Source organism: Sinocyclocheilus anshuiensis, unplaced genomic scaffold (genome assembly GCF_001515605.1).
Source record: "Sinocyclocheilus anshuiensis isolate Anshui unplaced genomic scaffold, SAMN03320099.WGS_v1.1 scaffold306, whole genome shotgun sequence".
Taxonomy (NCBI): Eukaryota; Metazoa; Chordata; class Actinopteri; order Cypriniformes; family Cyprinidae; genus Sinocyclocheilus; species Sinocyclocheilus anshuiensis.
The window spans coordinates 2,013,971-2,025,666 of NW_015544175.1; the positions used below are offsets into that span (position 1 = coordinate 2,013,971).

At 41.3% G+C, this 11,696-nt stretch overlaps 1 protein-coding gene across 1 annotated transcript in view; it reads left to right on the forward strand.

The window, feature by feature from the left end:
* ivns1abpa (influenza virus NS1A binding protein a) overlaps window positions 1-11,696 on the forward strand; it is a 13,563-nt gene extending 1,867 nt beyond the window's left edge. Inside the window, exons 2-15 of the mRNA XM_016496356.1 lie at window positions 3,045-3,311; window positions 3,511-3,635; window positions 4,218-4,387; window positions 4,511-4,586; window positions 4,673-4,846; window positions 5,654-5,779; window positions 7,821-7,913; window positions 8,860-8,986; window positions 9,074-9,301; window positions 9,386-9,507; window positions 9,592-9,718; window positions 9,919-10,050; window positions 10,209-10,382; window positions 10,457-11,696. Of these exons, the coding sequence (XP_016351842.1) occupies window positions 3,525-3,635; window positions 4,218-4,387; window positions 4,511-4,586; window positions 4,673-4,846; window positions 5,654-5,779; window positions 7,821-7,913; window positions 8,860-8,986; window positions 9,074-9,301; window positions 9,386-9,507; window positions 9,592-9,718; window positions 9,919-10,050; window positions 10,209-10,382; window positions 10,457-10,713 (1,917 nt within the window). The 5' untranslated portion in view covers window positions 3,045-3,311; window positions 3,511-3,524 and the 3' untranslated portion in view covers window positions 10,714-11,696. The remainder of the gene's footprint in view (window positions 1-3,044; window positions 3,312-3,510; window positions 3,636-4,217; window positions 4,388-4,510; window positions 4,587-4,672; window positions 4,847-5,653; window positions 5,780-7,820; window positions 7,914-8,859; window positions 8,987-9,073; window positions 9,302-9,385; window positions 9,508-9,591; window positions 9,719-9,918; window positions 10,051-10,208; window positions 10,383-10,456) is intronic.

Sequence of the window (11,696 nt, forward strand, 5' to 3'; positions counted from 1 at the left end):
TTTTCTTTCTACATATGTTCTCACTTCACACCTGAAAATACTTGCAATCATTTCCACAACCTAACATTGTGTTCACATTCCCACAGTATATAATAAAATCTCTATAGTCATATTTCACATTCCCATTTGCAAGTCACAGAAAGCAGCAGTTTCACTTCTCACAAATCCATTTCCGTTCCATATCTCTACATCTGCCTATAGATGACCTAATTGTCACCGCAGTGCTTCATTTGTAAGGGAAATGAATGCAGCAAATCCTGTGCTCCTTAAACTACTACCTTTGCTTGTGTATTATGATGCATAGATTCCTAATTGTTAAGATGTTTTTTTTTGTATACATCTGTTATTTTATGTTTCTATTTTAGAGAATTACTTGGCTAATTAACTGCCTTTCCTCTTTTGCATGTTGTGGTTAATGTGAATCACTGAGAGACATTGTCTTTGACGGCCACTGAAAATAAAATCAGAGTTCGGTCTCTTTCCCTTTCAAACATTCTTTCTGTACCTGGTGAAGGATTATTCAGTTTTCCAGCCTGTTCTCATGCATGAGGTCAGCTGGTGCCTCTGTTGGCTCAATGCTTAAATTGTGTTCTCCCATTAACCTTTTTGCATAAAGGTTAGCATTTCATTAGAGAGGTGCAGAGATAAAAAGCCAAGAAGCCAAGATAAAAACAGCAGCTTTGTTGCCCTTTGCTTTCAGAATGTAATCTATTAATTCACAAAACAGTTAAAAAATAAATTCTATTAAAAAGTACTGAACTGTAAGTATTATGATGGAGCAGTCATAATATGTGTTCTTTCCATCTTTGTAATTAGGAATTTAAATTGCATAAGATCTTCTGCTGCCTGTGGGTTTATGGAAAGAGTAGCAGTGTGTTTTAGTTTAGGCCGAAAGAGAATAAATCACTGATTTTGCCAGATGTTATGTAACCCCTGGAAACACAGCTAAGACTTTAGTGCACATCTGAATATGATTTTGTGATATAAATTTTCTTCCACAGCCTCTGATGATCTTGCACAACAATTTGGCCATAATATTGTTTCTTTAGTTGCACACCCACTTCCCTTCCTACACATTTTATGCAAATTCACTGTTGTATCAAGCCATTCATGAGCTCAAAGGTATATTGGGGTATTTGTCAGCTCTATAGAAGATGTATGTTATTAGTTATTCTAGACATCCAGGGACATTAATTGAAATCATTATTATCTGTAAAGCATGGCATAACAATGGCAAGGTCTTGATTCCTGGTACAAATTTGCTGTGAATCGCTGATGCTGACTAATGTAGTTCACCTTTTTCTCAGAGCTGGCGGAGATCCCAGAGAGAAAGCGTGACTTGCCGGAAAGGGGTCTTATGATGAAGACCAATATAATTGCAAATGCTGCTTGTTGTCATGGAGTAAACTAAGAGCAGGTTGAACTATATACAAATGCATGCAAGGAACACATTGTCCTCTTTAGCCTTAGTTTGAATTTTTCTATGGCCTTAAGCGATGCATTAAGTTGTTGCTCAGTCTGGGTTATCTGTTGAGCACTTCTGCAGAGTCAATAGAACAACTGTTGCTGTGTGTTTCAACCCATTCTCCTCTTTCTCTCTCGCCTCGCTGTCAGTCCCACGCTTACCGACTGAGCTTACTGTTTACTGCATGCCAGAGGGGGCAAAAAAGATTCTTTCAGAGAGTTTTTCTGCCACCACACATTTCAGTATCTGCTCATCTTTTTGTCTTTTCAGTTTTCACCCTCTGCTCTGTCAGTAATTGTGTGCGGATGCTGTGGTTGTCGCTACACAATGGACAGATTTGTGAGTCTGTCTGAAGCTGCAATGTCACCATAGGCTTTGTCTGTTGTCCTTCCCGTAAATGGCCTGGTTTAAAGTATCAGTCCCTGATTCCACTCCAAGTGGACCAACCACACTTCTGACTTGTTAATTTGTTTTTGGATTTGCCGTTGTGTTTTCTGAATTGTTGTTGTGCTTTCTGAATTGTTATTTTGTTTTTTAGACTTGCATTTGCGTTTGTAATTTGTTCTTTTGTTTTCAGAATTGTGATTTGTTTAGCACTTCTCGGCCACCGTAGATCTCACATAAAAAGCATAATTCAGTGCTTTCATGGTCTTTTTTTACTTTTCCTAGTGCTTGAAAGTGTTCCTCCAATGCCATTTATCTTCAAAAGGAAGCATCCCTATGATGAGGTAAATTAAGGCCTAGCATTTTCCGATTGCTGTTTTCAATAATCAACCCCTGAGGAGGATAGAGCAAGAGAGAATGAGCAGATTATCCAAAGACCTCCACTGCCTGTTTGGAGCATTTGCGTCGACTGAGGATGAAAGTGCATAAAAGGATGTGAGTGGAAAAATACTAGCAGGTTTTCATGTAAAACATGAGGATTCCACACACTGGAGCTCATTTGTTTTTCGCTTCTGCATTTTTCCATCCCCACACAGCTGTAGCCACATCATTGTGGGAATGTGATAAATTCATCCAAATTCCTGACTAAGTAAATTTTTTTTGGTTGTGTGACCATCCTCCGCCCCTAAAAGTTGGCCATCTGCTGGCTAAAAGGGCTTTGAAAGACCTGTGGAAATTTCCTGGAAGCATGTGGGTGTGGTACAGCCATGTCCTTCTTAACTGGGGAAGAAGATGGGGAGAATCTGTGTGTGTGTTGTTGAAACGGTCTGACTGAGGGAGGGGTTAACGGAGGGTTTGAAAAGCATGTCCTGAGATTTAGGCCGCTTGTTGAATTAAGTCTGTATGAAACTGATTCTATCCGGATTAATTTTAACTGTCTGTGCAGAAGGAGTGAAGGCTGATCCCGAATGTTTAACTCCATGAAAGCGATCAGTAGCGTAAAGCTGGGTCAGTCTGTGATCGGCAGCATTTCTGCCCTTGAGCGACATGTGAACCTTTCATTTCTGTTGGTTCATTCTAAATCAGTATTAGATGTTGTGGCCATTGACATTCTAGAAATTGCCCTTGATGTGATCAGTGTTCCTGAGATAATCCGTCATCACAACCCCTTGTTTGTTTGTTATTTGTTCTGCAGGTTATAATGCACGATCAACACAGAAAAGGTTTGAGTCTATAGCCAACGGGACACGTGAGGACTTGATTGCAGTCACTCTAAGCCAGAGAGTTTGAGTCACCTCTGACCTCCTGCCGTGCCCACTGGTTGCCTGGCATTACCTTTTCCATCCACTTCGTAGTGAAGGAAGACCTAGGCTCCCATTCTTGGTTCTACTTCACTCGTGCCTTTTTACGGCTTTCCCAAGTAAAAAAATCTCTCTCCCAGACGTACGTCATTCGGTATTAGGTAAGTACATGACTTATACATCAAGCTGTTATGTGTGCACAATAGGACGGATTTATAGTGATTTTAGACTCTGACAGCTTTTTAGCTGGCAGCTAAAATGAGTGATACATTGTATTTTATGTGTATTTGTGTGTGGGTGATATTTTGAGGTAAATTCATAAAATCGACTTAAGCATGTTATTGTTTTGCTTTTGAAAAGGCTTAATTTCCAAAATGATTCCCAACGGATATTTGATCTTTGAGGATGAAAGTTTCCTGGATTCCACTGTGGCCAAGATGAATGCCCTTAGAAAGAACGGCCAGTTCTGTGATGTGAGACTTCAGGTAACACACCCTTTTTTAACCTTATTATTCTCTGTGTCATTATGAGAAGGCTGAAACATGACTCAGGGAAGAGTGTGTTCATTATACGCAGGTCCTGGATCTTTGAATGGCCTTTAGCCATGTGACAGACAAAACCAAACCCTCTGTGTTCCGAATATTTCAAAGACTGAATGGGAGGTTTAACATTATCTTAAGAGATTTAATAGTTAATTCTCAACATTAATTTCTTTCGATTTAAAAAAAATACATTCTTGTTCCAAATATAAATACTGTAAGTGGTATCTGGATATTTGTTTTGGTATTTAATGATGCTGCCAAACTCATACTAATACTTAATCTTTGGGATTTGTTCAAATCCACATAGCAACAGCATAGCATACTAAAACCCACCCAAAACACCTTAATAGCTACATAGCAACACCAGAATCGTGGCGATGACATTTAAATGACCAAGCCCCTTATCTGAAAATTCAGATTTATTTGAAGTAATTTATTACCTGTTAGTAAAATAAATAGAAATGGTGTATATCTCTTTGTTACAATGTCATAATAGACTTAACCTTTGTCCTTTTACCTTTGCAGGTGTGTGGCCATGAATTGATGGCTCATCGGGCAGTGTTGGCTTGTTGCAGTCCATATCTGTTTGAAATCTTTAACAGCGACCTGGAACCTCATGGTATCTCTCATGTGAAATTTGAGGATCTGGACCCTGTGGCTGTGGAAATCCTTCTCAACTATGCTTACACTGCCCAGTAAGACACCCACAACTTGCAATCAACCATTTAGAGCCATCATAAGGCACTTTTTCTACCATATTAATGGCTTTCCATTTGAGGCAACCAATTATTTCTGATATTTATTATTACTCTCTGCAGGTTGAAGGCAGATAAAGAGCTGGTTAAGGAGGTTTACTCTGCAGCCAAACGGCTCAAAATGGACAGAGTGAAGCAGGTAGGTTAATCAAGCACGTGTTTGTGTTTTTGAGATGGTTTTACTTGAGATGAAGCACTAACCAACTCTTCTGTCCTTGCTCCCAGATCTGTGGCGACTATCTTCTCTCCAAGATGGATTCCCAGAGCGCCATCTCCTATCGCAATTTTGCCAGCTGCATGGGAGACGGGTGTCTGCTGGGCAAGATCGACAGCTATATCCAGGAGCATCTTCTGGACGTGTCTGAGCAAGAGGATTTCCTCAAGCTGCCACGCCTTAAGGTGAGCTGACCTTTAAAGGGTCATGAAACCCCCTGTTTCAGCACCGGTTAGTTCTCACCACAATTTTTGAAAAATGCTACAAAAGTGGCCGTGGTGCGCTGCAGAGTGGAGGGGGAAGAGGGGAGACAGGCAACACACCGCTTCGGTTTGTTTCATTTCACCCCATTGAGTTAAAAACACGAATAAATGCACAGCCATTTGCATTTGCACTTTGCATCGAAAACATATTTGAACGCGCCGTTGCACCTCTAATAACTTTTAAGGCTTATTTTGCGGAGTTTATATAAGCCTTTTGATTGGTTGCATCAAAGAGCTGTGAAAACCGGTTACACTCACTAAGTGAATGAATCGCGTTTGTGCTGAACTCTTACAAAGCAAAAACTAACGCTCACCTTCGATCCATGAACGTTTCTCAGTTAATGTACGCAATATCACTGTCTGAAGCGTCTGTCACATGCTGTTGTGAATAATTAAGCTAAGCGTCTTCTCATAGATAAGAACACGCAGTCTCATGAATAATTATAATAATTATGAGACACCGACGCGTCATCGGAGTACAATAGACCTTTGCCACGTCACAAACCGTGACGTCAACACGATGTAGATTTGAAACCCGGAAGACGGAAATAGCGCAAAAAAGCTAAAAAATTAACCAGTTTTCTCCAACATTTAAAATTAACGGATGCTAACATTGTCTACTCAGAAAAAGTAGTTTGGTGTTTCATGACCCTTTAACCCATTCAGGTCATGTACTATTCTTTATTGTGCTCTTATGCTAAATACGCTTTCTTTTGGTCTGGTTTATAGTTGGAGGTGCTGCTGGAGGATAACTTGACCTTGCCTAGTAATGGCAAGCTGTACTCCAAGGTGATTGGCTGGGTGCAACGCAGCCTATGGGAAAATGGTGAACCCCTGGAGCGACTGATGGAGGAGGTGGGTACTGTGCTCCACTGTGAGCTCCTCTCTCACTTCCCTCCCTTCTTCCCCCTCGTAATTCATCCCATTGACAGACTTAACTGGTCCGTTCACACCAGCCATCTTAATGGTAGAGGTTGGTTGGGTTTGTTCTCTCTGCCTTCCATATATATATTTTTTTCCTCTCCCCCTTCACCCACAAATCACCCCGGGCCTTAAAGAATATACATTTAGGTACAGAATGGGGCTGTTACACCCTCCGCAAAGGCGAGTGGGTAGTCCAGGTGAGCCAAACTAAAAGCCTCCTGAATGCTCAGTGCTGTGCAGTAACTGCAGCTACTCTGTCTGCTCACAGAGAGTGACATGACATGTTGCCGTCCCAATGACATCTCTCTCTTCTCTAAGCAGGTGTGTGAGTGTTTGAGTGAGTGTGCTTGCTCTGGGAACCAACACTAACAGTTCTTCCTCCCCACTGATTTATCTCTCCTTAGGTTTATTAGAGCAAACATCAGCAGGATTCTTACAAGACTGAAGAAGCCAAGACTGGGGCCCTCCAGGGTAATGAGTCAGTGAATGAAAGAAAATAACAAAAGAACGAGAGGGAGCTGTGGTGAAACGAGCAGTAGGCTCCTGTCTCTTAAACAACTGCACTCACCTACAGTACACAGATCATTTAAAATAACACTTCAGATGTCTGAGTACCACCGCATTGAACACTTCAAGACATTCACATATTAAGTCCACTTACTGTAACTGACATATGCATGCAAAGTAAATCAAAGCATGTCGTACAGTTGCTCATGCACACACTTACAGTACAAGATATTCAGATGACTGGCACACAAATATGAATGTTTTATACAACTAAGGCATTTTACATTTACACATTATACACCTGAATACTGATTAAGTACGAATGAAAGAAAAGGAAGAGAGCCGTCAACTTCACAAAAGGCTTCCTGATCGCACCTACAAATGTGTTTCATCCTAAATAAAGGAAGTGGAAACTGAGTGCAGCTTAGAGGGATGTTCTGAAGTCACTCTCAGTTCCTAGTTCCTTTTAATCTGCTTTTGGACACATTCCCAGCAGGGATAGGCACAAGTACTCTGAAGTGACAGCAACAGCCAGTCATAGAAACACGAAACATGATGGTTTTTAAATTATATATAAAAAAAAAAAAAATCTAAATTCAATAATCTATAAATCACTACTATAGCTATACACAAATGGCCTCTTTTTATTTCAGCAGTACCTACTGGTCCTGTTTCATTGGCATCAGCACCTGTACACAAGTGGTCACAGGCAGCTTAAAATTTTGAACTTCAGACACTTTCTCATTGTGCAGGGCACTTAAAAACATTGATGCAACCTTGTTTTTACCATTATATGTGCTTAATATATCTGTAAGTACCCATAGACAAATATACAGAAATGCTATCCCTAAATAACGTTGCTGCACATTTTTTTTCTCGTTTTTACAATCGTACTATTTTATCCAATTTCAGTGGATTTTTTTTCCAGTTATTTGAACTGAATTTTGTATTATATTTGGTTTTTAAAAAAGCTTGAAGACGATCCTAGATTCTTTTTTTTCCCTTAATGAAGCACTAATTTTTGAGCTGTTAAAAGTTGAAAACAGCTAACCAGTGTTGTACTGGAGTTTGTGTGATGACGTCTGACTTGACTAACCCCCTCAGCTGAGAGGATGGCTGGAGGATGACAGCTGAACATGCACTGGCGGAGCTTGTTTGTCTATTTCCTTCTCCAAACTTGTTGACAAATGATGGTTCCCAAGATGCTTTGTGGCGAACTGTATTGTGATCCACATTCTGCTGTTTTCAGTGCAGTGAAAAGTCCAGAAGATCTTTCGAAATGGTCCTGAATCCACAACAACACTGTGTTTTTATTCTTAAAGAAGCTTTTTTTTACCAGCATTTTGCAGCAAACCCTGCTGGCCTTCCCTTCTTAACTTTCCTTCTTCCCCTGACCCACGTAGTTGGGTGCTCTTTTGTCATGGAGACAGCCACATGGGTTCTGTTGTTGCTGTGTGTTTTGCAGGTGCAAATGCTGTACTATTCGGCCGATCACAAGCTGCTCGATGGGAGCCTGCTTGATGGCCAGGCTGAGGATGACCACATCCAGTTTGTGCAGGTACACAACCAGCGCCGAGCTTTTCTCAGGCTGGACCGCAGCAGGCCCGTAGCAAATGCAAGATTTAATGCTAGCAGAGCAGCTGCTTTGTTGTGCTGGGCTGTTGAGTCTGAGCGTTTTGAGTTCGAGCGATCACGGTGTGTGCGTGATGAGTGTGTGGATTGGGTTTTTGTGCTGCTTATAGTGTGGCTTTACATTAGAATTAGATTGATGTAGATATAAGGTTAAGAATAGTCCAAGGTTCAATACAAGCTCATTCAAAAGCATCTGAGTCATGCTGTGGTTTATCACAAATTTTTTTTTCCATTTGTTCCTCCTTTTCAAAAATAAAAATCATGGTTACAGTAAGGCACTTACAATGGAAGTAAATAAGGCTAATCTGTAAATGTTAAAATACTCACTGTTCCAATAGTATAGCTACAAAATGTAAACGATATTATGCATGTTAAATTGATTTGTGGACTGTGGACAAAAAGAAACTGCTTGCTAATCTTTTCTGTATAACGTTATATCCAACTCTGTTGCAATGACAACATAAAGGCTAAAATGACTGTAAAAGATTTAAATAACTTTTAAGCTCATATAATACAAACATTTGAATAGAAGAATTAATGTAAGACTTTTATAAAGTTATAAGCTTCATATCCTATAAAAATTGGCCCATTCACATCTATTGTAAGTACCTTACCAAAACCTCAATTTTTGCTTTTTAAAAGAAAATGAAGCATGAGACAAAATCGTTTTTGTGTTATTCAATATTATGCCACAAATGCTGTCGATTGAACTCAACTTTCATTGAACCTAGAATATTCTTTAACCTGATGCAGGCCAAGCATCTGGTAAGTTGTTGAGTCAGGCTTACGCCTAGACAGGGTCTGAGACTGTGTGAGGTTGTGTGTATGTGGACCATGGGCTCGGAGTCTGTAGCTGCGCTGTGCCTTTGCAGAAGAAGCCCCCACGTGAGAATGTACACCGACAGCTGAGCACCAGCTCCTCTGGCAGCCTCTCCCCTGGATCCGCCAAACATTCCTGCAAGCCAGAGTGGAAATACATTGCTTCCGAGAAGACCACCAGTACGTTTGCACCTTTGATGTCTTTAGATAGTCAAGACTTCTCTGCAGTCCCTTAAAGTCATCATCTTCCTCTTTCTCTCCCCACAGACAATACATATCTGTGTCTGGCCGTGTTGAACGGCATGCTGTGTGTGATCTTTCTGCATGGGCGCAGCAGTCCCCAGGCCTCGCCCTCGGCTACACCTTGTCTGACCAAGAGCCTGAGTTTTGAGGGCCAGCCACTGGAAGAGGAACCGGACAAGCTGCTGGCACCCATGCACTATGCTCGCTCCGGCCTGGGCATTGCTGCTCTGAACGGCCGACTCATCGCCGCAGGTTAATGGGCAGCACAAATTCCATAGAAACATCTGAATGTCTCTCTTGCTTTCATTGAGCAACTCTATCTGATCCGTTATTCAGGTGGCTACAATCGGGAGGAGTGCTTGAGGACTGTGGAATGTTACGACATGAAGACAGACAGCTGGAGTTTCATTGCTCCAATGAGGACACCACGCGCACGATTTCAGATGGCTGTGCTCATGGTGTGTACATGGTCAAATGGGTGTTAAGAAGTCTTCAAAGCCTTCAAAAGCACGGTAAAAAAACTGTTATTGTTATCCAATCAGGGTCAGCTTTATGTGATGGGTGGGTCCAATGGCCATTCAGATGAACTAAGTTGTGGGGAGACATACAACCCTAGTGCTGACAAGTGGACTCAAGTGCCTGAGCTCAGGACCAATCGTTGCAATGCAGGTAAAAACTTCACTTGTAGCATTTTTAGATCAAATACTATATCATTTTAATATGAGCCTTATATTGGTTATTGGCCATAACATAAAATATCGGTTTCTGTCCGAATCTGTGCATTCCTTGAAATAGATTTTGAATTTGTCCATCCAACAAAGAGAATACAATAGATTTAGATTTATCACTGCTTGTTTGACTTTCCTCAGGTGTCTGCTCTCTGAACAACAAGCTGTATGTTGTTGGGGGATCAGATCCATGCGGACAGAAAGGTCTGAAGAATTGTGACGTTTTTGACCCCGTGAGCAAGGCCTGGACCAGCTGTGCCCCTTTAAACATCAGTAAGTCACGTTGACAAAAAAATATCACTATAATTGCTTCCACAGAGGTTTTGGGCACATAAGAGATCACAGCTTATGCGTACAGCAGGGATTACATTGATAAAAAGCCAGATGGATCTGCAGATACTGTTCTCAACGTTATTTTTGTGCATTTACAGGGAGGCATCAGGCTGCCGTGTGCGAGCTGGATGGCTTCATGTACGTGATCGGAGGAGCAGAGTCTTGGAACTGTCTGAACAGTGTAGAATGCTACAATCCAGAAAACAACATTTGGACCCTTGTTGCCTCAATGAACATAGCCCGTAGAGGAGCTGGAGTGGCCGTCCATGAAGGTAAGCAAAGGACAAATGCTGGGGTACGAACATGCAGCTTGTAGAAGAAGGTAACCGATGTTCGTCTCTCTCAGGTAAACTGTTCGTGGTGGGCGGCTTTGATGGCTCTCATGCCCTGCGTTGCGTTGAAATGTACGACCCTGCACGCAACGAATGGAGGATGCTGGGGAGCATGAATTCACCACGCAGCAATGCCGGTGCAGCCGTGCTCGGTGACATCATCTATGCCGTTGGTGGCTTTGATGGAAACGACTTCCTCAATTCGGTTGAGGCCTACAACCCTAAAACAGATGAGTGGAGCCCCTGTGCAGATGCCTTCACCAATTCCTAAGAGCCAGGGGTCAGGGAACCAATGGGGGTGGGGGGTTATCTCACTCAAACTAACAGGCTTAGTGACGTAATCGTGCTTTGTGATGCCCTGTGTGTATGCGGGAGGGTGGACAGGTGGGTTTTTGAGGTGTCAGGGGGTCTTGTAAGGTCTTCTTTACAGGGGTCACCCATGAGGCTGACCTTTCTTATAGTGTTTGGGAGGAGGTGGGTGGGGGTGGTCCGTTGGGGGTTGCCGAAAGCAACATTAAGCCTTTGCATATTGCATACTTTATTTTTGTTGTTGTATATATTGTTGTTTCTTTTTTTCCATTTTAAGGATGCCAACATTTTATTGCATACTGAGTGTACTTTTTTGAGTTTTGAATTTCTCCTTTTTCAGCAAGTTGCATTGATTGGTTGAACCCAATAAGGAAGTGATTCAGGTTTGCTTTATAGGTTTATTTTATTTTATTTTGTTTGTTAGCTCTCTTCATTTGAAGCTCCACGCTTATACAAAGCCTTATTTTACAAAACATTCAAACACATGGCTTTCCTTTTTGTATCATTAGCCACAACGTAGGATTACCAATCTTTAAAGATGGCCTTTTTTATATTTTTGATATACTGCTAAGTAACCAATAGATAGATGGATGAGCTAGCAGACGCGCAACACCCATGAGGTTAATAAACTTTAATCAGTGCCAGTTTAGTTACACTCACATGCGTATAATCGACCATGCTTCAGTGCTTCTGCTCATTAGACGTTGTTACTATTTTTTTTGTTTGACCGATTAAAGCAAGTGAGGTGATGCTCATTTCCTTCTCAGACCATCTATTTTTAATATTTACGGTGTTTAGCATTTGGAAGCAACAAAAAAAAAGAGAATTTTTTGGCTCCATGGTTTTGTTTTTCTCAATAAACTTAATCGGGGGAGAAAATTCTGTACCACATTTGTTATGAGCTGATATTTCCTTACTAATAAACCATTTCAATCTGTAAAATTA